The sequence below is a fragment of the Agaricus bisporus genome, assembly GCF_000300575.1.
Source record: "Agaricus bisporus var. bisporus H97 unplaced genomic scaffold AGABI2scaffold_6, whole genome shotgun sequence".
In the NCBI taxonomy this organism is placed as follows: Eukaryota; Fungi; Basidiomycota; class Agaricomycetes; order Agaricales; family Agaricaceae; genus Agaricus; species Agaricus bisporus.
The window spans coordinates 1940286-1965129 of record NW_006267369.1 but is presented as its reverse complement, the minus strand read 5'-3'; the positions used below and the strand labels follow the sequence as shown (position 1 = coordinate 1965129).

Here is a 24844-nt window from a genome sequence, read left to right as displayed (position 1 = left end):
CGACACTATACTTTATAAATTTAGTTGTTGAGAAGTTGAAGCAACATCATTACTGTACTGGACCACATGCCAACAACTAGAAACTATAATCGGTTCCATTACGTCTGCAACCTAAGCAAACGACAGTAAGATAGAGAGAAATAAGCCCAATGTTACAAATGCAGAAAATGCCAAAAAAAAAAAAACACTAGATCACTCTAAAATACGACAACCAAAATCAATCTTCGCATTGAAACCGGATGACAGCACCCCTCTTATCTCGGCCAGACTGTCAGGATCCCAATCCACACCAGGGATAAAAGACATGAAAAACCGTTCTGTAATCCCTCTAGCAAGTAATGCTTTGAACATTTCAATGAAATCTCCAGGCTCGTACACGTCTAAGGTTTCACCGTCTGATATGGACATTTCGCGAAGATTCGGCAGGACCTTCAAACCCAGAGGTCTATTCCCGATTGTCGCACTGCCCTGAAAATCTTCGGATTCAGGGAACGATCTACCGATAACCCGGACAGCATAATTCACAGTCAACGGATCACATTCAATGAAATGGAGTTCGGTGAGCTGAGGAACACAATACAATAATTCTTCAATGATCTCGTCACTGTCGAAAAGACATTGATTGAACGTCAGGGAAGAGAGAGTGTTGGGCAGACTGGAAAAGAAATCGAGCCGTAGAGATCGGAAAGGGAAGTGTTTTTTATCATCACACCATTGGAGAGTGCGGAGCCTGGCAAATCGAATGAACTGCAAAAAGCGAACGAAGGCGTCGTTCGTATCGGCAGTATGATTACTCCACGTCAAGTCTTCGAGGAACGGGAGTACCATAGGCCCCATGAGGCTGTAAGACCAAGGAATTTGTAAAGCCTCGGGTTCCATGCTTTCGAATGTGACGAGATTCGGGTAATGCACCAGTAAGTCTAGACACGTGCTCACATGGCTGCTCAACAGGCGACATGAGGTGGTTGTCTGAGGCAATACAATTGGGACACCGCAATCCATTAGATGTACGTCTTGGAGACAAGGAAGTGGGGTGAAATCAAGCATAAAACTGGGAAATTGTTCGATCCACCCTGGTCCAAATGACGGATAAGAGATTGTCACTGAATCGCAGCGAGAGAAATTGATGTTGATCAAAGGCAACCATTCAACTGGGGGTCGAATGAGGATCAGGTTTCGTATGTGGCTTGGTCTATCAATGAAGATAGCGGTCATAAGGGGATCTATATGGGCTAGGCATTTTGCGCGACTTGCGGGGTCTTGCCTCGGACCCATCTCTAAGTCCCTGAAGTCCAATTCGACCGAAATTGGAATATTCCTCGCGTTATCAAAGTGGAAGTTAAGGAGCGAAACCTTGAACTCCATAGAGCCATTATTAGCTGCAACTGCTATGCTAGTCCAAAGGTGCGGCATAGACAACGCAATTTGGCGCCAGCGACGGGAAACGCCAGTAAGCGAGTAATGGTAATCCTCTTCGGCATCATATGTATCCCCTTCTGAATCAGGGGTATGAGGGCGATAGGACGCGATTTGGTGGGTGCTGAAGTCGATAGGAGGACGGATAAATTGGAATATATGGGATAATACTTCCGGCGGCAGATTCCTGGTCGCGTCTTGGGCGTCATTTATCCTGCGCAAGAGTACGGCTCGGTCATCATTGAGACGAGCTATTACATCCTCCAGACGTTGTACTTCGGCTCGAAGTGAGGGAATATCCTCCTGGCGTACATCCATAGCCGACTTATCTACAATGAATGATTGAGGGTAGTGACAACGAGGACATTGAATGGTCGCCATGGTAAGAGTCAGAGGAGGGAAAATTTCGGTTCATTTTTCGACTTTTGAACTCCTTTCTCACGTGTTGCACTCGTTCAAGTTCGGAGCATTCAGATGAAAATCAATAGTTATCACCTCATCGTTACATATGAATTAAAGGGACATCTCTACAATGAAGTTAGAATCATTACATCGTGGGTGGAGTAGAAGTCCACTCACTGCGAACGATTGTCGGACGAACGACTGAGATACAGCAACGATGTGCTTGGATATTTAACGATGAACATATTGTGTGCAGGTCGGCCGGATCGAAAGACAAAGGGTTGTCACTTCCCGGCCCGTTGTCATCCCGAGTCACAGCAGTCACACCACGTGTATCGCGTCTCCTGGCTGTGGCTAGCGCACGTTTTAATTGCATTCATGGACCGATCGCGACGAGCAGCAAAATCCAAGGCGGACAAACTTGCAGAGTACAAGCGTGCCAGGGAAGGGGGGACGCGTATTCTTAAGGTAAGCAGCGCGTCGAGCGCCCTGTATAACTCGAATGCTCATCTCTAGGGCAGGAGGAAGATACGACCATTTACGATGAGGTCACCGAGGATCAGTACAAAAGTATCGTCAAGGGAAGGCTTCAAAAGGACGATTTCGTAGTAGACGATGGTGTAGCGGGCTATATGGACAATGGGATGGACGATTGGATGGACGGAAACGAAGAATCCTCCGACGATCAAATTCAGAAAAAGTCGAAAAGTATGTCGGAAACCTTTGTGCCAGATTGGCGCTTACAGACACAATCGCAGAGAAGAAGAGCAAGGATGTATCTACCAGCACAAAACCGCGTCCCAAGCCGCGACCTGCACTTCCCGCACCCTCGATGAGCGCATATCGGCCTGCTGTATCGGCAGAACAGGAGAGTGACTTTATGTCATCCCTGCTTGGTGAGCTCGATCAAGTCCCAACCAAAGTCCAGCCTACAAAGTCTCGAAAACGAAAGCCCGCTCCCAAGTACATCTCTGATGATGACGTCTCCCCCGGCTCATCAAAGTTCAAATCCTACCAAAAGAGGACTCCTTACATGGATCTATCGTCAGATGGTCCAGTAGAGGATGATCTCCCTCCTAGTGAGGATGATTTCACAAGCCCGAAGAAAAAGATCAAGATTGATGATAGCGCGGTTACCCCGGCCGTCGAGCAACTCGCTGACCTCGACGTCCACGGTAGTTCCGATTTCGAATCTTTCCAATTCGATGACATTGACTTCAACGAACCAATGGATATTGATGGCGACGATTCTAAACCGTCTGTGAAGGAGGAAATTGAACCGGTGATACCGAAAGCAACCACTTTCAATGGCAGTTCGGTTAAGCCCGTCAAGACGGAAGAAGATACCAAACCCGCGTGGTTATCCGTTTACGATTCCCTCAACGTTGAATCGCAAGATTCTCTCGGACCCATAACTTCGTCAAATCTCTCCAATTCTGCTGACATCGCAGCTCTAGAAGAGGACGGTTCTCTCCGATTCTTTTGGATCGATTATCTGGAATTAGACGGGAAAATCTACTTCATCGGAAAACTCAAGGATAAGAAAAGCGGCGTTTGGATTTCCTGTTGCGTGGCGGTCGAAAATATGCAACGCAACTTATTCTGCCTACCACGTGAAAAACGCCATGAGCAAGACGAAGATGGTGATATTACGGAAACCGATATCGTCCCAACAATGGAGGATGTCTATTCTGATTTTGAGCTCATTCGGAAGGAACTGAAGATCAAGAAGTGGAGAGGTAAAATCGTGAAGCGGAAGTATGCATTTGGAGAGAAAGATGTCCCCCGAGACGAAACTCAATGGCTGAAAGTCGTTTACGGATTCAACGGTAATTTTTGTATCGGTGAGGTGGTTAATGTACTAATTTCGGCTCCAGAACCTCCGATTCCACCAAAAGCCGAGAGTCCGAATATCGCTCGAATCTTCGGGACTAGTACAAATGCTTTTGAACTCCTCGTATTAAAGCGGAAAATTATGGGCCCTTGCTGGCTGCAAGTCAAGAATCCCGTTGTTGATAACAAGGGAGTAAGCCAAATCCTTTAATCAGACCGTGCGTTGTTTTTGACACCGATATTCAGATATCCTGGTGCAAACTAGAAGTCACAGTTTCTGACCCCAAAGATATTACCCCGTTATCCGATACAGATCCTGATATACCGAAAGATACACCACCACTCACTGTTATGAGCCTCACAATTCGTTCTATTGTGAATCACCGTGAAAATTCACGCGAGATTATATGCACCAGCAGCCGGACGTGGCAGAACCGTGAGTATATATGTTTTTGTATTCACTTCTCAGGTCAAAGCTTAATAGTCAACTAGTTCAAATCGATGACCCAACGCCACCTGACAAATTACCATGTCGCGTTCAAACATTCGTACGACCCTTAGATAAATTCCCTCCCAATTTTGATGCGAGAGCAAGAGCAAGTAGCAGAGGTGCCATTTCGCCAGTTACCAATGAGACAATGCTCCTCAATCAGCTTATACGTGAGTTCAACTCGCTCGTGCTTCCAACGAAGCTGACCTTACGTCCTGCTTAGAGGAAATTTACAAGATGGATCCAGACGTGATTCTGGGTCATGAATTTCTTGGTGTTTCGCTTGATATTCTACTCCATCGGATGAGAGACCTCAAGGTCAAACATTGGTCACGTCTAGGTCGATTTAGGCGCTCGAGGTGGCCCGGTATCGGTCGACAAGGTACAAATCTCCGTTTCCTTAATGGCCGTATGCTTTGTGATCTCGCAAGTGATGGTGCCAAGGTAAGCCCTCTTTCTTCTTCTCTGATTACTCTTAGGTAATATTGAATAATAGAGTATGATTGCATCTACAACGTGGTCTCTCAGCGAAATGTGCCGAACTCATCTCAATTTCGAAAGGCCAGAAATTGATCCAGATGATACTGCGAGCTATTTTGATGGAAGTTTGAGTACGCCGAATCGGATGCTGGAGTTTGTGCAACATTGCGAATTGGATGCGCATTATCAGATGGCTATTGGTTCCAAAGTGCAGATTTTACCTTTGACGAAGCAGTTGACGAACTTGGCTGGAAACGCATGGTGCGTCCCCTCTTATATCTCTACCGCGTGCGGTTATTAAATTCTTTCGCAGGAATAAAACCCTCAATGGAGGTCGTGCAGAACGTAACGAGTATATTTTGTTGCACGAATTCCATCGCTTGAAGTATATCGTTCCCGACAAGACTTATGGGAAGAAAACCGTGCCTGTTAAACAAGATGACGATGATCCCGATGCGCCGAAGACGAAAGGGAAGAGGGATAAATACAAGGGTGGTCTCGTTTTCGATCCGAAACGTGGTTTATGGGATACATATATTCTGGTCATGGATTTTAATTCGCTTTATCCGAGTATTATTCAAGAATACAACATCGACTTTACGACAGTCGAACAATTTGAGGTTGAAGGAGAAGTACGTTTTCGGAAACATATTTTTCCTCTGTTTTTACTCAAGGTTATTCATCATTTATAGAACGGCGAAGAAAAAATCCCTGATCCACCACCACCCAAAACAGCACAGGGCGTTTTACCAAGACTTATTGCTACTCTTGTTCAACGTCGTCGTCAAGTCAAATCGCTCATGAAAGACAAGAGTGCATCCCATGCGAAATTGTTACAGTGGGACATCAAACAACAAGCTTTGAAGTTGACGGCGAACAGTATGTATGGGTGTCTTGGGTTTGAATATTCAAGATTCTATGCGAGACCGTTGGCGGCGCTCACGACTTATAAGGGTCGTGAGATTTTGACGCATACGAGGGAGTTGGCGGAAAGCTTGAATTTAGATGTGAGAATAAGTGCTCTTTCTGCGCCTCAGTGACTATTGATTGACATTGGCCCAAACTGTTTCTAGGTGGTGTATGGAGACACTGATTCCGTATTCGTAAACTCGGGTCAAACTGAACTTTCGGAAGCATTGAAAATTTCCGCATCATTCAAGAAGACAGTCAACGATCGTTACAAACTTCTCGAAATTGATCTAGATGGCGTGTTCCAGAGGCTGCTATTGCTCCAAAAGAAGAAATATGCTGCACTTAAAGTTGAGGAGGGTGGTCGGACGAAGGTTGAAATAAAGGGGCTTGATATGAAACGTCGAGAATATTGTGCCTTGTCGAAAAACGTTTCGCAGTAAGTATTTCATTCCATGGTAACGTATTTTTTCGAGTGACTGATCTCCCTGTAGATATGTTTTGGATCAAATTCTCTCTGGAGAACCAACGGAAATTGTTGTAGAAAATATTCACGAATATTTGACGACCATTGGGCAGAACGTGCGCAATGGTTCGACGAAAGTGGAGGAATTTATCATTTTCAAGGTACTTCTTTCCCTATCCTTCACCCTTTTGTTGATGTATTTCCTCGTTGTTTAGCGTTTGGGGAAGAACCCGGAAGATTATCCTGATGCCAAAAATCAACCTCATGTTCAAGTTGCGCTTCGGATGAAGAGTAGAGGTGGTAGTGCTCGAAATGGAGATGTGATTTCGTATATTTTCTGCCTAGATGAAGGAGAGAGTAGTTCCAAAACGACCCAGGCGGGGAGAGCGAAACACCCAGACGAGGTGAAGAAATCGAATGGAGAGCTCAAGATAGGTATGCTCGTTTCGGTGACTAAATGAACTGGTCTTTTCACTGACATTTCGGTGGTAGACTATGACTTCTATCTATCTCAACAAGTCCTACCGCCTATTGAGCGTTTATGTGATACCATTGAAGGAACAGATCGATCACGATTAGCTGAATGTCTTGGTGAATAATCTCTTTCTATATCACAGCTTAACTTCGAATTGACCATGTTGTCATAGGTCTGGATCCAATGCGATACCGCCAGGGCAACTCTGGAGGATCCGATGAGAGAGCATTTATACCGCTGGACTCTCAGCTTTCTGACCAAGAACGTTTCAAAGATGCCAGCCCCTTCCTAATTCAATGTCGGAAATGCAAAGTGGAACTCAGCTTTTCCCCGATCAACGACCGTGAAGTAAGATTTTACTTCTTCAAACTTGTTTACATATCTGATTACTGTTGTTGCTAGCATTCTATCGTTCAGCCTTCTGGATTTATTTGTCCCCCTTGCAAGGCACCTTTCTCCCTCGCGAGTATTGAAGTTCAACTTGAGGTTCAGATTCGTAAAACGATAGGTCTTTACTATGAAGGTTGGACAGTTTGTGATGATCCTACTTGTCGAAGTAGGACGAGAATGATGAGTGTGTATGGAAGGAGATGTTTGAAACAAGGATGTAGAGGGACCGTTGCATTTGAAGTGAGTATATCTCCATTGTGCCAATCATTGTGAACTCCTCGATTAACCTTTTGCTCTCAATAAGTATACGGATAAAGAAATATATAATCAACTCCGATACTATTCTTACCTATTTGATGGAGAAAAAGCTATGAAGGCGGCTAAAGGCTCAACGGATTCGGGTATGTGATCTTCATCGTTTCGACGATATGTCAATTTTGACAGATGGTGAATTTTAGATGCGGTTTATGCTATTGTCGGGCAAAGGAAGACTGATCTCACAAGGTTGTCCGCCTGTGTCGATAAACATCTTAATATGTCTGGACATCGTTGGGTAGATTTGAAGGGCTTATTTTCATTCATGAAAATATGATGAATATTCGTGATACTAGTCCATCTTCATTTGCTTTACTTTCGTATCTTGTTGCATGCGAAGTCGTGCGCAAGACTGTATCAATAACAGGACTTTTATCTACTTTTGCTTCTTTCTTGGACTCCATACTTCATCCACCGATGCCTCTCTCAGGCCATTCTCGTCGACAGACCCATCACTGCCCCAGTGCCCTCTCCGTTGTTAGGGGCCTCAGCCAGAATCTCATAACCGAAACGGCACGTTCGATACAATCACGACAGTGACCGAGTTAGACCCAAAGGACTTGCTCAGAAAATTTACCCGAAATATGTAGGACCTTATCCGATCATCCAGAAGATTGGTGACGATTCTTTCAAAATCGGAATCTCGAAGAATCAGAGACAAAGAGGGATTCGCAACATATTTCACTCCTCTCCCCTGCGAATCCACATCGCTGATAATGACTACTTGTTTCCGAATCGTTCTGACCCAGCTAGGTGGGAGACTGAGGACGCTGATCAAGGATGGGCTGTATTTCGCGTGAAGTCGCACTCGGACAGTTAAAATGACGCCATGTTCGAGATTGAATGGAAATCAGGCGACGTCACTTACGGTTGTCGTACCATAAGGCGGATCATTTGACGGGGATACAGCAATATTTCGGAGCATGCGGTATCGTAAAAATTGATGGACTACAAGGCGGCCGGCCCACTCTTGCGTCCGTGGGTGACCAAGTCTTATTTGGTTATATAGACCTTCAACTGGATTTTGCTGATTCTAGGAACTACACCTCAACCCTCTTCATAACAACTTTCTGTCTACTGTCTCTCTCACTTTCACCACTCTTCTTCTATTCACCATGCCTAAAGTCGATTGGAAAGCCCCTCGTTCCCTCATCACCAACCTCAATTCCAACTTCCCCTTCATTTTCGCTGGAGAACCTGCCCTTTGGAGTATTCGCGACATCACCAATCCAAACCGACCCGTCTCTCGTCGCTTTGCGCCCGCACTTATGCACCTATACAACCAATTTGATGCTTACCTTCGCAACCATGATTACTCCCATCCTGCACCCATAGGGTATTCAGAATTCGCCCGCGTGTTCAATGCTCACGATGATACCCCCTATGGTTACACCTGTTGGGACGAATCTTCCAACTCGTGGATCATTCCTGATCGCAAACACATCTCCAACGACGACTTGAATCTACTCGATTATGCTATGGCCGTTCATTCCACTAGGAACCGCGCTCTCATCGATCTCGGCGTTGCAGACGCCAACGGCCATATCAAGGACAGGATGGTCATCGGCATGGCCAGAGTTTTGGACGCTATGACTCGGAAGGAACGGGAGCTGTCTCCTTTTCCCCGTGGGAGAAATGGTTTTCGCAGAGGTAGAAACAAGCCATATGATCGTGTAGATAAACGTCGTGAAGGATCGACTAACGGCAATGGAACCCCTGTTGGTCCTCAGAGCCCTATCATTAATTCCCCATCTACCTCTACCGCTCCCACACTCATGTCTGGCAATGTCATCTCCAACCCTACTGCCACCAACGAGATAATAACAAAAAAACTCAGCTTGTTACCTGAAAGGGACTAAACGGCCGCATGGTAAAAGGACGAGTCAGATCACAGCGATTTCGCGTACTTTACCGTCAAGATCTCTGATCATAGGGACTTGATCTTTCCAACTACATTGAATCATTCACTTCCTCGACGTCCAGTCCTCGTAACGAAATAGACGCTCACGCCAACCCTGGTACCTCCGACTCCACCCTCACTCATGTCGGAGCGTGGTCGAGGGTTAACTTTTCGATTTCATGGACCCAAAATTACTTAAGTCTTCTTCTTTCTTCATATTTGCTGCGAAAATTTCTTCTACTTCTTCTCTTTCTCTTTGATCAGAGACGCATTCATCTACTGTCTATAAAATGCCCTCTTCGCCAGCTTTGGCGGGCGTACGTATTAATGTACTTAGCGACGGACAGATTCCGAAACTCACTTTGATGCGTTGTAGATACGAGATGTCCATCATCTGCTTTAGGCACCGGGACAGTAAAATGACTTTTTAAAAGAAGGACCGCCGGCGGAAGAGCCTTGTCTCTGGCCAGAAGACATCATTTTGTTAAAACATCACGTCTGAGGGATTGTGAGCATCATTGGTTACCGGTTAGATAGATGCAGTTTATGATGCACGTAGTACTTCCACATGGCTATCAAATGCACATGTTGCTGTCAACCTTGGCTCCACGATCATCCCCTCGTTCCTTGTATCGGAACAGTCACTTTACTGCCTTCCAATGGTCATGGAACTAGACTAGAGTCATGTGGACGGAACGAACAGAAAGCGCTAGTAATAAGACACAGGAGAAATCGACACTCCGACACATGCCCTTGAATGTTGTCGTCACAAATTAACTCAGGTTGCAAATAGAATCAGATAGTATCTCAGTAATTTTTCCCGCCCATTCTACCGAGTTATATTTTAAATTCACCGATGCCATCACAGCCATCAATGTCACGATCAAATGTTGCTCACATGTTGCTCGGTTGCTTTCCAAGTTCCCGGTTTTTGACTCATGCTCCGTTCTCGCTTTTTCCGTCCTCTTATTTTCAGAAATGTCCCATTAACAAGGCAATTGCACCATTCCGACCCTGGAGTGCAGATACCGATCGAGCTCGCTAGTCTAGTCACTTCACCTCAACCTACAACCGGTTCGCTCCTGGTTCTACATGGCTTATTGTGAGCGCGTCTGGTGTTTATTTCAGACCTGGAGACTGAACACATATATCCTACAGTGGATCGAAACGGAATTGGACCTCCCTTCACAAGGCTTTTCATCAGGCTCTACCACATCATTCAATACATACCCTCGATCTGCGGAATCATGGGATGTCACCGCATGCAACTCCGATGACATATACCTCAATGGCTGAAGACGTTATTCATTACATTGACTCTCATGGACTATCAAACGTAGCTTTACTAGGTCATTCAATGTTCGTTGGTCAATTCTACAGTAAAAGTTCAAGTGTTGATCTTTGACCATGTAGGGGCGGCAAAGTCGCCATGACCACAGCATTATTGCTTGCGGCAAAAGGGCGAAATGAGCTTCTATCACATCTTCTCGTCTCAGATGTTGCGCCTATACGGGGTGCGCTCTCATCGGACTTCATCAAGTATATCAATGCCATGCATGAAATCAACGTTCTTCCTCACGGTGCTGTTCGTACTCGTTCGGATGTAGACACCCGCCTACATCTCTATGAGACAGTGCGTATGATTAGCTTCTGGTCTCCACCACTAAGACTAAGAATTCATCATACTCTAGGACCTAGCCATACGGCAGTTTCTCTTGACCAATCTTGCAGTACCTAAGCCGTTAGAAAGCCAGAGCAAACCACACTTTAAGCTTCCAGTTGAGATCCTCAAGAACGCTATCCCAGACCTCGGTTCTTTCCCTTGGGATTTTTCTGACCCTCAACGGCCGCAGTGGAAAGGGAAGACACTCGTCTTCCGAGGTCTTCGAAGCAAGTGAGTGATTCTTCACCTATCGGAGGCCAAGTCCTAGCTGAACTGCGAATAGTTATATCACAACTGATAACCAGCAAACTTTCTCGCAATTTTTTCCTCGCGTCACTGTAGATACACTGGATACTGGTCATTGGGGTACGCCTCTTGCCTTCTTCTCTTGCTTAGTTCAGATTTGTTTATGCACAATTTACAGTTCACGCAGAGAAACCGAACGAATTCAAAGATCTAGTAGTCAACTTTATTCGGGGATAGTCTTTCAAAGGAGATTGCTGTCATGATTAAATTCCGCCGATCCCTTCCGCGGGCTGAAAGACGTGACCAGCACCTGAAGAAGGTATCACCGCCACATATCATATCGACAACTTGGAACCGAGCGTGCACTACCAAATCGTAACAAGACAGAACCACAATGAGATTTGGTGACACTAGAGTAAATCCACGCAACATAGTCACTCTGTTAAGGCAGTGTACGACGCACAAACATCATATAATAAACATCAATCAAGCGAAACCTTCGATACAGTCAGATTATGATTACTGGGAGCCCATCCTCAATAATGGTTAAATCAAATCCATCTCGCGTGACGTCTCTGACAGCTTGCCAAGATTCTTCATCCCAACCTTGTATCAGCTGAGCTCCTTCCACTGTCAACTCGAACTCGTCTATCAAACCAATCCTGGTTCGTAACATCTGCGCCAAATTCTGCCCACTTTCTGGGCCCAATACTAGCCAGGGCGGTGACCGCCACCCAGTCATCCGGTAATCGATTTCAAGGGACGTGAGAGCAGGGAATAAGATGTTACTTCGGTCGGTTCCTTGTGAGAGGGTATAGAAGATTTCTTCCATAAAAAAATGTTCACAGCGGTGGAGTCGAAGTTGAGTGACACCAGTAAGCGGAAGGAAACGATTTCGGATCTCTTCTGTGAAAACCATATCAACCTCACCAAGTTGGAGAACTGTGATCGATTTCGGAAATCTTGATAGGAACGCAAGTATAGTGTCATCCAAAACTAATCGACTAGAACCGGCCCACCAGTTGAACCTTCGCAGGGTCGGAAAGCGGATGAGCTCGAATAACGCACTATCCCACTCAGCAATACCATAATGGGCGCGATTGGTGGACCAGGAAAACGTGGAAAGATGGTTGCGTGTGATGGGAGACATAAGCATAGAACGGGGAATTTCGATTTCTGACGGAACTACGGGACATCGACAGTGGAAGTCAATCAAGTTGGGGCATTTAATCAGAATTTCTATGGCAAAGTGGACGGGACATTGAAATAAATCGACGTGGGTAAGTGATGCTGTTGCACTCTCAAGACGGAAGTGAAGGAGACGGGGACATAGAAGATAAATTTCCCAGATATTGGCCGACTTCGGAAGGAAAAGGCTTTCATCGCGCCGGGGTATCCAATTTGTGTCGTCCATCATACAATTATTGTCAATGTGCATCGTAGCAAGCTGGCACATTTTTGGGGTTAAATTTTCCAGCCAGATACGAGGAGGTCGCTGTAGTCGGAGGGCTTGGATCCGGTGTACACTGCGCTCCAAAGTGGCATCGACTATGGGAGAAACAAACCAGCCGACCTCCCTCATGCCCTTGTCATATAGGAAAGATAAGGTGAGGGGCAAGCTCCCAGAGTTGTCTAGACAAAGCTTCAGATAACGCGCTTTGATATCAGCGTTTTCGGCGCATAATTTCGAGAAAAAGACTGAGGTCCAAAGCTGCGGTGTTGATTGGATAACATCGTACCACGATGTCGATACCAATCGTAGGACTAGATGGAAGGGCAGCATTAGGATGGGGTTTTCAACAGAAATATCATGGGTTGGACAGGCGTGCTGGAAAATTATGGATAACATTTCAGAGGGCAGATGTCGAGCAGCGTTGAGAACACAACAATTCTCAGAGCGAACCGAGACACTATGAGAAGGCGAGGAGGGCATGATCAATGGAGTGATCATCTTAGGAACGATTGCAACAATCACGATTATCACGATGGACAAGCCTAGGTTTGTTGGACATTGTTTGTCGGCGGTGGCGAGGTACCAATTGCATTGACAACTTGTCCTCCGCGCTATGAGTATCTGCCTACCCTCTTTCAAATATTATCAAATTGAATGGGTTCATCTAGTGTACTACGCAACGTTTACTGTAGCTTGGCAAAGCGAGGCAACTATCATACAACACTGGTCGACTATCTTGTCAAATTACTATACTGAAACATATTTCGTCGCGAGCCGGATAGTCACCAGTCAACCAACATTATGAGTTGGGATTGAGGGTCTTAGGCTATAGGGCCCGAGATCCCCAGGCGGTGAGATCGAAGCTGGAACGCAGTCGGGTCACCCCAAAAGCGTGGGCTTCGATCACCTATGTTGGCTGACCGGGCTTCCAGTAATAAGGGTTCGGGTGGGTGGGAAATAAAAATAAAAGATGTAGAGGTGCGGAACGTATAGGACCGCACCGATAGAGTAGTAATAGTAGAAGAGATAAAATGTGACGTGTCACTCTAATCACAATTGATCATATGGTTCACACACACGGTCTTCGCTCCGAAAAATCAGACCGCGCTCGTTCCTCGCGCGTTCTTCCACTTGTTGATCACAATGATACCGAGTATCGCATATCCCTCATCAAAACCGAGCCATTCTTTAGCGTACAGAAACTCGGTACAGCCATTATTAGTATTGAACAGTTGCCCGACCATCAATGGCTCGGTGCCTGCTAAGGGTACGTCATAGCGCTTAAGCTAATTGGAGGTAGCAGATCAGCAGTGCGAGGTATGATATTAAGTATCCAAGTCGTAATATTACTCACATCCCACAAGTTCTTGGTGCCTGGCAGAGGTGGTGTCCACATATGCTTGTTGTTGAGATATGCGCTGTATCCCCTAGAGTCAAACAGTTAACATCGGGCACGGCAGAGCGTCACGGTAGTGGAGAGGGGAGACTTACGCAGAGCCCTGGCTTGGAAATATTTCGTCTGGAGCATAAGCCCTGTCTCCTCTAGTCAGCCAAATAAGATGCGAAATGGAGTTCCAGCAAATAAGTGCAAAAAATTCGTTCGGAGTCCCACTGTCTCCACAACGAGAGAGAAAGGTCTGAAGATCCCCCATTTCATTTCTCTCAGTTTTGAGGACGAATCGAGGTATTCTTTCTCCTGCCTGATCAGTCTGAAAAACGTAGATACTGCGATTGAAGTTCCGGACTTGGAGGATTTCGGATACTAATACGTCAAATGAGAATGACCACCACCCCGGCTGAGTGGGAAGGATCAAAGTGGACTCAGTAGACGAGGGAATACCAAGCGCCATGGTAGACGAGCTGCTGTTGCTGTTGGTGCTATTCTGCATGAGAAGGTGAGAGTGGTCGAATTTGGAGGGGAAAGTACTGGCGGAACTCCTGCCAGAACTCGTCGCCAGAGGGCTTGAGATTTTATACCTCAAGTGTTAGCAAATATGGCCACTCGAATCTTAAACATCTCTCTAAGATCGTTTATTCAGAATGCCGAGTTTGTTGAGCATTCATGAATAGAACGTTGTAAATCTGATTCTCGTGTATTGTTCCAACCTGGAACAATATGCGATGTGTGGTTCAACACCTAGTCATGCTGCCTGAAAGGCTAGCGAGTGAATCTACCCGAGTTCATCATACCCATGCTTTTGGTATGACCAGATATGCTGTGTACATGAGGATGTTTTTGTCCTCGTCAATCATTCGGACTTCAAAATATGTGAAGTGCTTCTAATCCGTTGTGTTTCCAGTGCCATACTTACCATCCTTTTATGGCTTGTTCCAACACGCTCAACTCTGCTTATTTTTACGCTAGGAGAAACACAACATGGATGACAGGAGCCGCAGCACGATTGAAAATGATAATGATAATCTTGAAGAAGTATGGGCCACATCTTCGCCGCCCTTTGACGTCATAGCAGGCCCGATGCCACGTTCCTGCAGTCGGTGCATCGCATCGTGAGGACCGCAGGAGGGCTGTAGAGTAATCCAAAGGAACACTCACTGGTACAAACCTCCTAATCAGACTAATCCCAATTGTCACTCGCTTGTCAGAAATAATTTTACTACCGGTGGACGATGTATATGATTGTGGCGTGGATAATTACACTTCGGATAATAAAAGGAGAAATTGGTAGGGAATTATGCGGACAAGAAGCCCGTATGCTGTTGAGCTTTGATTCACCACACAATCATGGGGAACCCCTACCCGGGAAAGATCATCTCACTTGAAAATATTCTGCTCGTCTGCTGTTCTGAGCTCGGATATCATTTCTCAGCTTGCCCATGACACCGTCCAGCTGATTTAGACTGTATACCCCGAGTCCTTGTCTTAATTTTTCTGTTCTTTAATGACAACAACAATTCGCGTTACCAAGTTGGACCAGGTGGCCGTGACCCTGAAGTCTGATTGAGCAGATCGTGCTCGTCCATCATTCAAGTGATTCGCAACTTGATCACTATCTCGGTGATAGTAAGCCTTTTATTTTATCGATACGAATGATATCCGCGAGAAGTATAGGAATGGAGTGTGAAACATGGCATTTCCGATCCCCACAGATCCCCAGTAACTCCGAAGCCATATGGTCGGACACTGCACGGAGATCTGGCACTTGGTGGGTCCTAAGCACAGATCTCAAAGTGGGTTTCATCAGATTGTACTAGTGTGTATTGTTCAGGCGATCACTGTCATGTCCTTGATGGTGAACCTTTTGTCTTATTGCACTGAATGTTGTGATCCAAATCGTTCCACACAATCTAGATATATTGTGTCATACTTTTGTTGTGGAATGGCCAATGGGCCGGAGTCCAGAGTCTGACCGAGATGCAATCACTCACCAACCTGGCTCCTCCGAGCCACTGGCAACCACGGGCAACCGACTAATCTCTGCGTACCTGATGTGGGAAACGCGAAAGTAGTACATCTATTTTTGCCCTTAGGATTTGCGATCATCATCTCGGGTAAGTTACTTATTTAAACTTGCGTTAATACAACAGCATCTATTTTTGACCATGCCAAGAAGTTCTCTCCTTGTCTTCGTATGATAATTGCCCTGTAATTGCCCATAATTAATGCATATTACTAAAATTGGTGGGATGATACAGCACTGAAGTGACGTTCCGAACAGTGAAAGAAAATAGTGTGTGAATTATCAGCGGATGACAATTATAAACTCCAACTGTAAAACAGCTTCGACTTCACAATTTCTACTACGTCCTGTTCCCACGTCATTGAGGTATTTCAAACTCCTAATAGATGGAACTATTTATTGAGGGAGTACCTAATTTTCACTTTGAATCTCGGCAGAAAAAAGTGACCCCATAACATGTTATTTCACCCTGACCTCCCAAGGAGAAGCCTACGTCTCTGCCTATTCGGAAACATGTAAGGGTCCCTTTATAAGACTCCTCAGACAGAATTTCTCAGCAAGTTAGGCATTCCACATTCACCAAATTCGTCAGTATCTTGTTCTCATCAGTATATAAACTCATGCTCGGCAGTCGTTCAAACCATTCCCATTCCTCCAGCCCAGTCCCGTTCTTCTACCCCAATCCTCTAAATACCACTCATCCCAACCATGCCAACTCCGAACCGTAATGCTCGACCTGGAGTTGTGGAAGCGGCTTTAGCTATTGCTCACACTAATGAATTCCTTCGGGCTACGGTTCCCAGATACTTTGTGATAACAACCAACTTATCGCAACTTTTGACGACGACTAATTCCGAACGCCTTGTATACTTGGATGAGTATTTCAACGGGCTTGTGCGGTTCATCACTCCTACTCGAATACCATTCAGCATAGTGGCGATAGACCCAAGTGTCACTACGATCAATGATCACATGTCGAACACTCAGTTCCTAAAGATCAACTGGACCAACGGGTACCACGACGCCACAATTAAGTTTCCCGCCTCTGGACTTGGAGGACAAATGTCACTCGCAGAGGCATTTAGAGTACGTGATGATCAACGTTCCACTGTCACTGGCCAAGGTCTCCCTGCGGGGGCGTAAGTGTTTTCCGCTTGTATTTTCCCAACTCTATGTCTAACTTGACTTTAATAGGGATTGCCATGTGAACATTGGAGGAATAACACACTGTTGGCGCCGGGGGGTGGGTCCGTTGTCGACTGAGATAAAGGTATGTGTCCGGTACACAAATAACTTGGAAAACTCAGGTACTTACAATGGTTCGTCTCATGCAGTTGTATGATCCACACGGGCAAGAAGTCGCAGTCATGACAACTATCAATTTGCAGGGATTCCGGGGAAACGTCTCTGTGAAATTCAGAGATGAAAAAGCATCAGATGAGAATTTTGTTTTGCATCTCGTACTGGCTTTGGTGGTTTTGAATAGGTTCTGATGTACGCTATTCACAATTCTTGATACTGCGGTTACATAGTTTTTTTTTCCGTCAATTTGATGCTTCATAGCAATGCACTGCCGCTACAGTCATCGATTCCTGTCATATGGTGTATATTCTGTACTTTTAGCTTGATTCCAATCTATATGCTTCCCAAAATTATGCCTCTGGCAGACGTTTATAGAGGTTGATATAGTGATAAATGTATCTGTATTTCAGCGCCCAGCTCCGCAACGATCGTCAGCCACCTATCAAACTCCAGTGTCGCGTATATGTATCTGAAGGAACGGGTATCTCCGTTCATCCTGTATTTCTTGAGGAGTTTGAGACGTTACAACTGAGCGGTCAACCAATCCGGGAATGTTTGAATAGGTAACCTGAATGAATCAAGAAGGCCGGGTGAACTTCAGCGGTAGAATCATATTGAACAATCAGAGTATGGGACACCCAAATTCAACAATAGTCAAATCAAGTCCACCCTTTTTGATTTCTCGGATTATGCGCCACATTTCATCATTCCAATAACATGTCAAGTGAGCGTGTTCAGCTATAAATGTGAACGCGTTCACGATACCCGCTCTACTCCTCAACATCTGCGCCAAGATAATCCCAATCTCCAAAGAGAATTGCACTAAACCGTTTTGGGGTAATCTTTCCTCGAAGGAGTATTCGACGGAGATACGGGTGAGATGGGGAAACAATGTGCTGTCATGATCTGTCCCTTGCGAGAGACTAGACAGTAAATATCGTACAAACGCTGGGGTGCACGAAAATATCTGTATCTCGCTGACATTGGTAGCATGCCGAACATATTGGAGGGGGTTATCAATCGAACGAATGGTATAGATTCCACTGAACTGGAGAGTTTCGAGGGATTTCGGGAGTCGAGATAGGAATGCGACCCTCGAATAATCCATTTCCAAGTTAGTGGCACCAAGTGAATACCAACGGAAAGTCGTCAGTGCTGGAAGATGAATGCTACCCAATACCTCTTTCTCCATGTTTGACGACGAGACTGGACACATGGACCAAGCAAATGTAGAGAGGTGGTTGAATATGAGGGGAGATGAGACCACTATACTGAGATCTTGCGTTCTGAAACATGTTGGTACTCGGCAGCGGAATTCAACCAAATTGGGGCATCCGAGAAGAAGTTTCGCCACAAGACTAATGGGAAGGCCTATCAGATCTAGGTGTGTAATTGACGGCGCTGGAAATTCGAATTCGAGGTGGCGAAAAAGCGAAGCGAGATGTATCCGACTGATGTTGGCAGCCTTAGGGAGTAAAAGGCATTCATCATCATGAAGATGGTCGACGATGTGTAGGCCGGTGAGTTGGCTCATTTTTGGGATCAAGGCGTCCAACCACGGGCGAGGAGGTTGGTAGAGTCGGAGGGTTTGGATTCTATGCAAAACTCGCTCCAGAGTCTCGTCGGCTTCAGGAGAGATGATGTGCTCGCTTTTATGTGACCAATATTGGATGTATAACGTGAGAAGCAAACTGCCTGAGTTGTCAAGGCAAAGCTTGAGATAGCGCCCTTTTGTATCCAAATTCTCGCAGCGCAATTTCGGTATGGATATAGAATTCCATAGCTGCGGCGTTGATTGTACTATGCAGTACCACAACTTCGAAACCAAGCGTAGGTCAAGATGGAATAGCGGCGTCGGTATGCATTTTTCAGTAAAAACATCTGGAGCAGGGCAGGCGAGCTGGAAAATGATGGACATCGTTTCGAATGGTAAGATACGTGTCCTGGATTGCGTTGCGTTGAGTCTCGAAAGCATCCTGTAACATATCCTATGGCAAAGAGAACCGTAGCTTGGCGTGTGTACTGAATCAACAATGACTAATTGGGATGATGCTATCTAATCTATCTCGTACTCCTTTGAGTGCCGTCACTCATGATCAGTCTACTGAGATGATCATACCATCGAGCAAGTACTCTTCTCCTTCTGAGACAGTCAGAATTCGCCCTTTAGAGAGGCTCCATATTCTCAATTTCACTCAATCTAAGACTCGATCGTTGCCCTCCGAATTGTTGTCCATCATCTTCCAGTATGCCTGCCCGACTCCTCCCGATATTTTCGGCGAGAAACGCATCCCGACAATGGCACCCTTCCATCTCATCTTGCGCTTGGTATCGACGTTATGGTACGACATATCACAGTCAACACCTCAGCTGTGGGCCTCCATCTTCTTGCCGAAATTACGTGCAGAGAATGTTGATATCAGGGCACGATATCTAAAGCTTTGTCTAGATAATTCCGGCAACATACCCCTCACCGTATTTCTTGGATTTGAAGAAGAGTCATGGAACATCGGCTGGTTTATTTCTCCCATAGTCGATGCCGCTTTGGAGCGTAGTGCGCATCGCATCCAAGCTCTTCGAATACTTCGACCTCCTGGTGACTGGTTGGAGAAACTAATTCCAAAAATGTGCCAACTTGCTACAATACACATTGACAATCCTCGACCAAATCTACCCTGGTCGCCCGATCAACGTGTGGAGCGCCTTCTCCTTCCGAGGAGCAGCAATATGAATCGAATTTACATTCGATGCCCTTGCCTTTTTGACCTCCGATCTGCGCCTACAGCACAATCGATTACCCACGTGGAGATATTTGAACTGCCTGTCGACTTCGTCATGGAATTTCTTTCGAGATGCCCTAATTTGGTTGCCTTCCACTGTCGATATCCAATCGCTCCGTCCCAAGTCAAAAATCCTCATACTATGCTTACATCTCCCTTCGTACTCCGCCATCTTTCTACGTTTACCTGGTCCACCACTCGAATCCTCGACCGCATTTCCGAGTGGGATATTACACTATTTGAGCACATTCATTTTCCAGCCCTAACGAGGTTCAATTGGTGGCCTGGTCTGTGTTTCTATGTAGATGACACTGCACTTGCGTTGCCGATATTCCGATTTCCGACATCGGTCACTACTCTCCAATTTGGTGGAGTCGGTTACCGCCCAGTAGAAACCTTTTACTTGATTCATTTTTTCCCGTTCACTGGTGTCACTCAACTTCGGCTTTTACATTGTGAATATCGTTTTGTGGATCAAGTCTTGTCTTTCCTCTCAAGAGGGACAGAGCGAAGTAATACCTTATTCCCTCAACTCACGTCCATCATGATCGATTACCGGGTGGCGGGGGTGGTGACACCACGGTGTGAGAGGTTTTATCCAGAAAGCGGGAAGAAACTAGTGCAGATGTTACGAAGCAGGATTGGTTTGATAGACGAATTTACACTAATAGTGGAAATAGCTCGCTTCACACAACACTGGAATGATGAAGTATGGGAAGCTGTAAGGCAAGTCAAACGAGATGGAATCAATCTAACATCGAAGATGGATGTCCTATAATTACCTAACTGAATGGTATGCTCTGCCACGCGCAGCAGTGTAGGATTAGTGTTCTCAGTTCTCGATGTTTCTACTTAATAAGATGATAAAATGTATAGTATCCTGTCTAGGCGCAAGACCAGGCGGCATGGAGGCAATACTATAAGTCAATCCTACGTTACGTTTACTACTTCTTACTAGTACAAGGAGCGCCGAAATCAAATCTCTTGTATCTTACCCTTCTCAACTTCCTCGGTACCCTCGTCGTCTCGTTTCCTACTTTTCTCATCTCCAGTCAGCGTCAAACATTACCTTTATCTACCATATCATATTCATGTGCCGCGCGAATAATTGGGTTATATCCATGAATCGTAGATACTCTCATCTCCAGCGTGCATCACCTGATAATAGTATTTTGATGCGGTCTTTCATTCTTGCGGTGGCACAGGCTTTAGTCCCAGCTACGAGCATCGCAGCTCCTAGCAACTCGTAATCGACGGGCCTTGTCAGATACCACTCCAGCTCGCCGCTGTGAACAAACAATGCCCAACAAATTGTCAAACTGTGTTGGTCGTGCTTATGATCATTGTAATCGTTTCAAGATGATCACTGCGTTAAATGTGTCCTCTCCCTTGACTGTCCGGATTCGCTCTGAGACACTTCGTATTCTCAATGCTACTCAATCCAGGACTCGGTCTTTGCCTTCCGAAGTGTTATCCATTATTTTTCAACACGCCTGTCCGACTCCTGATATTCTTGCTAAACAACCTGGCACCCAGATGCCGCCCTTCCATCTAGTCCTGCGTTTGGTTTCTGCGTCATGGTATGACACAGTGCAGTTGGCACCACATTTATGGACCTCAGTATTCTTGCCGGACTTATGCGCCGAGAATGTTGATATCCAAGCGCGATATCTGAAGCTTTGCCTCGAAAATTCGGGCAGCTTACCCCTCACCTTATCTTTCCGATTTGACGAAGAGTTATGGAATATCAGCTGGTCTGTTTCTCCCATTGTCGATGCTATTCTGGAGTGTAGTGCGCATCGGATCCAAGCTCTCCGACTACTTCGACCTCCTCGTACCTGGCTGGAAAAATTAATCCCAAAGATGTGTCAACTTGCTACAATACACATTGACAATCCTCGAAGGGATCTACCCTGGTCACCCGATAAAGCTGAGGAGCGCTTTTACCTTCCGCCGTCGAATAAAATCTGGCAAATCTATATCCGATGTCCTAGTCTCGTTGACTTTCGTTTTGAGCGCACAATGCCATCAGCTACGCACGGGGACTTCATTGATTGCCCCATCGACCTTGCCATAGAATTTCTTCTAAAATGTCCCAACGTAATTGACTTCGGTTGCCGGTTTCTGCTACCTCCAATAAAAGTCCAAAATCCCCATAATGTGCTCAAATCCCCTCTCATACTCAGCCATCTTTCCACGTTTTCCTGGTCAACCAACCGAAGCCTGCATGGCATTTCCGAGTGGGATCGTGCACTATTCAACTTTATCCACTTCCCTGCCCTGAAAAGATTCAATTGGTGGGTTGGTCGTGGCCTGGCCTGTTATCACTTGGAAGCGGATGATGCGTTCCTCTCAAGGTTTCCGCAATCCGTTACTGTTCTCGAACTTGGCGCAGTGGCTCTCAATCCCATGGAAGAAAGTTTGCATCATTTTTTCCCGTTGACCGGTGTCACTCAACTTCAGCTTCGTCATTGTGAATATGATTTTTTGGAAGAAGCTTTCTCTGTCCTCTCGCGAGGAACTGATCGAAATACCGTCTTGTTCCCTAACCTGACGTCTATGATAATCGACCATCGGGTGTTTGTGGAGGTGGAACCGCCCTGGGTGGTCTTTCAACCAGAAAGTGGGAAGGCACTAGCGCAGATGTTGCGAGCCAGGATTGGCTTGATAGAGGAGTTCAAGTTGATAGTGCAAGTAGCTCACTTGACACGACGCTGGAATGAGGAATCATGGCAAGCTCTTAGAGAAGTCATGCGGGATGGACTCGATTTGACTATTATTGAGCATGGGCTCCCAGTAATCATTATCTGACAGGTTCGAAGGTTCGTTGGGTGGTTTAGATCAGTAATGGGCGCGTCCATTCCGTATTATTCGCGCGCTTGGATGGGTTATCACTTGATTGATATATGTGAAGAAGTTTACATCGTACGTTGTTCTTGACATAGTCACTATGCTGCGTAAATGTACTATTAAAGTCTCACCGAAACAGGTTGCAGTTTTTTTGTTTGTTACGAATTCGCGTATCTCAACCTCCTCAATCTCCTGTATAACTCGGAGTATAAACAAAACTCTTTTTATTCCTCCTATACAAAGGAAGTTGTCAGCTTTTAACATTGCGCCGTGAAGCCCTTCCTGACTTGATAATCTGATTCACGTCATTTTTCCTTTTAATGTCAAGGCAGAATATCACCATCAACGAAAAGCGCGACTAGGTAAGAGCCTTTCCACAGGTAACACAGTCAGAGGCACATAGGTGTGTGTCCCAGGATGGTTTCATGGTTAGGAAATCCGCTTGATCTCGAGAACATGATCTACTGACTCCTCTTCCGCTTTTAGAGAATTGGTGTATAGTGAAATATTTTCGCTTTGTTCCTCGCCCTTGGATTCATTACTTTCGTACCCCCCGTGTCGTGTTTCGAGCTCTACTGATTTATCCTGTGTTACATCATACCTTGACGCGGGAACTCGTCGTACGTATAAACGAGTCCGCGCCTTTGGAGCGTCGATGACAAGCACGATTATGCCTTCTCCGTCGGGTGGTGGTGGTTTTGGTTCTCCTCCTTTGATGTATTAAACTATAATCGTTTTTCTTCACCGTCTGTGAGTACGAATGTGTTCCCGTTTCCAGACCGTTATCGAAGCAGTAAATGCCCTTAATGGAAGACGCTGATGTAATGTCGGTTGGTGGGTCCCGAATCCGCCATTCCTGCCGGTGAAGCAAATGGTATACCGATTTGATTGGAAATATAGGTTACATCGACTTGGAAACGGTTATACGAGTAATTTTGGTCGTCTCTTAGGTCAGGTTCACCGTTAGAAACACAAGTGAGAGAGAGTATGCGTTGGGCATCCAATAGGAGCGTGTCAGGAGTGCCAGTTCTTACGGTTTATAGGAAAAATAGGAGCATGGATGCTTAAAAGTTCAGATGTGCCAGGCAAGTTGTAGCGAGACTAGTCTTAGGGATGTGGCGTTGATGCAGGCCCTGAGTTGAGGTGTCTACAGCAAAGCTGCCGCCGGGATATTAAATAAAATACATGCATGAGACTTGGTTTCCGTTTTCAGCTGGTCATAGAGAGAAGAAATCTGGTGAGAAATTATTACTTCGGGAGTGGGAGGCTCCGTAATCACCCTCTTAGCGATGTGACATCCGTCATAACATCTCTTTCACTCTCTCCACCTCCAGCCCCGCCTTTCGGCCAGACCATCTACAGTCTACATTCTCGAGCTCGCACTCTACCAGTCCCGAGCTCTCCTAAGGGCACCGTTCTGGTGCTTCGTCACCGCGATCAGCCAGTGAGTCCACGTTACCAACTTGCCTCCTTCATCGGTCTCCTCGGTCGTCTGCTGGCATTCGGCCCGACAGGAGCGCAAATGGTTTTGGATTTTACTCGAGATGATTCGTCAAAGCGCAGTAACCTGTCCTCGGTGTGGCTCCTCAAATCGACAGCCATCATCTTCCGATCGCCATTGCACCTGTCATATTGTCTTTTCTCTAGTTGCGGCCGCATTTGCTCCGAGTGGTCGCTCGTCATTTATGTCGCTCAAGAGAATGGAAGGGACATAATTAGAGCTGCCACGCTGTTTCTTCGCTCCGAAATTGTTTCGTTTCCCTTTCCTATAATTCGTTTCCCTTTGGACGGAGTTTGTTTCATTGACACTCATCCCTCTCACCAACAGACACACATAATTACTAAGGGAACATCTGTTATTTTTCTTGGTTACGTTGCAATCACTTACCCTTCTGCTGCACGGGGTGAGTGATCACTATGATAACCGAACCTGTTTTTCTTACGCATCGGTCCTGATCCTATTCATCTCTGCTACGTAAACCTCCACCCGGTTCCACCTATGCCTATCCCTGCTTTTCGATATTCATTGTTTCAGAGAAGCATCATCTACTCTGC

At 45.8% G+C, this 24844-nt stretch overlaps 10 protein-coding genes across 10 annotated transcripts; 6 read left to right on the top strand and 4 right to left on the bottom strand.

Moving 5' to 3' along the window:
* Positions 1-175: 175 nt before the first annotated feature.
* AGABI2DRAFT_179042 (hypothetical protein) lies at positions 176-1797 on the bottom strand (the record flags this gene model as incomplete). The annotated part of the gene is made up of 1 exon (XM_006462112.1): positions 176-1797. One exon carries the CDS (start codon positions 1795-1797, stop codon positions 193-195), a length of 1605 nt encoding a protein of 534 aa, XP_006462175.1. The 3' UTR covers positions 176-192.
* A 399-nt stretch (positions 1798-2196) lies between these two features.
* Positions 2197-7453, top strand: AGABI2DRAFT_119036 (hypothetical protein; the record flags this gene model as incomplete). Its single annotated transcript, XM_006462111.1, has 18 exons — positions 2197-2286; positions 2340-2526; positions 2577-3647; positions 3696-3844; positions 3898-4087; positions 4144-4311; positions 4365-4585; positions 4638-4882; positions 4935-5253; positions 5314-5628; positions 5695-5969; positions 6025-6157; positions 6212-6431; positions 6489-6587; positions 6644-6819; positions 6874-7101; positions 7166-7262; positions 7320-7453. 18 exons carry the CDS (start codon positions 2197-2199, stop codon positions 7451-7453), a joined length of 4317 nt encoding a protein of 1438 aa, XP_006462174.1.
* Positions 7454-8130: 677 nt separating this feature from the next.
* Positions 8131-9190, top strand: AGABI2DRAFT_193449 (hypothetical protein). The gene has a single exon (XM_006462110.1). It carries the CDS (start codon positions 8292-8294, stop codon positions 9033-9035), a length of 744 nt encoding a protein of 247 aa, XP_006462173.1. The 5' UTR covers positions 8131-8291; the 3' UTR covers positions 9036-9190.
* Positions 9191-10036: 846 nt separating this feature from the next.
* AGABI2DRAFT_206413 (hypothetical protein) lies at positions 10037-11477 on the top strand. The gene is made up of 7 exons (XM_006462109.1): positions 10037-10070; positions 10122-10178; positions 10235-10435; positions 10490-10709; positions 10768-10970; positions 11023-11105; positions 11164-11477. Exons 3-7 carry the CDS (start codon positions 10329-10331, stop codon positions 11220-11222), a joined length of 672 nt encoding a protein of 223 aa, XP_006462172.1. The 5' UTR covers positions 10037-10070; positions 10122-10178; positions 10235-10328; the 3' UTR covers positions 11223-11477.
* Positions 11478-11493: 16 nt separating this feature from the next.
* Positions 11494-12918, bottom strand: AGABI2DRAFT_119033 (hypothetical protein; the record flags this gene model as incomplete). Its single annotated transcript, XM_006462108.1, has 1 exon — positions 11494-12918. One exon carries the CDS (start codon positions 12916-12918, stop codon positions 11494-11496), a length of 1425 nt encoding a protein of 474 aa, XP_006462171.1.
* A 617-nt stretch (positions 12919-13535) lies between these two features.
* Positions 13536-14288, bottom strand: AGABI2DRAFT_119032 (hypothetical protein; the record flags this gene model as incomplete). Its single annotated transcript, XM_006462107.1, has 3 exons — positions 13536-13724; positions 13793-13865; positions 13930-14288. 3 exons carry the CDS (start codon positions 14286-14288, stop codon positions 13536-13538), a joined length of 621 nt encoding a protein of 206 aa, XP_006462170.1.
* A 2277-nt stretch (positions 14289-16565) lies between these two features.
* Positions 16566-18117, top strand: AGABI2DRAFT_179038 (hypothetical protein; the record flags this gene model as incomplete). The annotated part of the gene is made up of 6 exons (XM_006462106.1): positions 16566-16996; positions 17052-17127; positions 17192-17343; positions 17570-17722; positions 17814-17883; positions 17954-18117. The coding sequence occupies 6 exons, from the start codon at positions 16566-16568 to the stop codon at positions 18062-18064; spliced, it is 993 nt and encodes a 330-aa protein (XP_006462169.1). The 3' UTR covers positions 18065-18117.
* A 1151-nt stretch (positions 18118-19268) lies between these two features.
* Positions 19269-20717, top strand: AGABI2DRAFT_119029 (hypothetical protein; the record flags this gene model as incomplete). Its single annotated transcript, XM_006462105.1, has 1 exon — positions 19269-20717. One exon carries the CDS (start codon positions 19269-19271, stop codon positions 20715-20717), a length of 1449 nt encoding a protein of 482 aa, XP_006462168.1.
* Positions 20718-21238: 521 nt separating this feature from the next.
* Positions 21239-22750, top strand: AGABI2DRAFT_119028 (hypothetical protein; the record flags this gene model as incomplete). The annotated part of the gene is made up of 1 exon (XM_006462104.1): positions 21239-22750. One exon carries the CDS (start codon positions 21239-21241, stop codon positions 22748-22750), a length of 1512 nt encoding a protein of 503 aa, XP_006462167.1.
* A 1423-nt stretch (positions 22751-24173) lies between these two features.
* Positions 24174-24425, bottom strand: AGABI2DRAFT_193447 (hypothetical protein; the record flags this gene model as incomplete). The annotated part of the gene is made up of 2 exons (XM_006462103.1): positions 24302-24425; positions 24174-24281 (listed from the first exon to the last, which is right to left on the bottom strand). Exons 1-2 carry the CDS (start codon positions 24392-24394, stop codon positions 24174-24176), a joined length of 201 nt encoding a protein of 66 aa, XP_006462166.1. The 5' UTR covers positions 24395-24425.
* Positions 24426-24844: the final 419 nt, after the last annotated feature.

Bases quoted from the DNA above. Each gene is read 5' to 3' on its own strand.
- AGABI2DRAFT_193449 (XM_006462110.1), top strand. From the start codon at position 8,292: ATGCCTAAAGTCGATTGGAAAGCCCCTCGTTCCCTCATCACCAACCTC.
- AGABI2DRAFT_206413 (XM_006462109.1), top strand. From the start codon at position 10,329: ATGTCACCGCATGCAACTCCGATGACATATACCTCAATGGCTGAAGAC. The intron at 10,710-10,767 runs GTGCGTATGATT...ATCATACTCTAG, and splicing joins GCCTACATCTCTATGAGACA to GACCTAGCCATACGGCAGTT. The intron at 11,106-11,163 runs GTACGCCTCTTG...CACAATTTACAG, and splicing joins ACTGGATACTGGTCATTGGG to TTCACGCAGAGAAACCGAAC.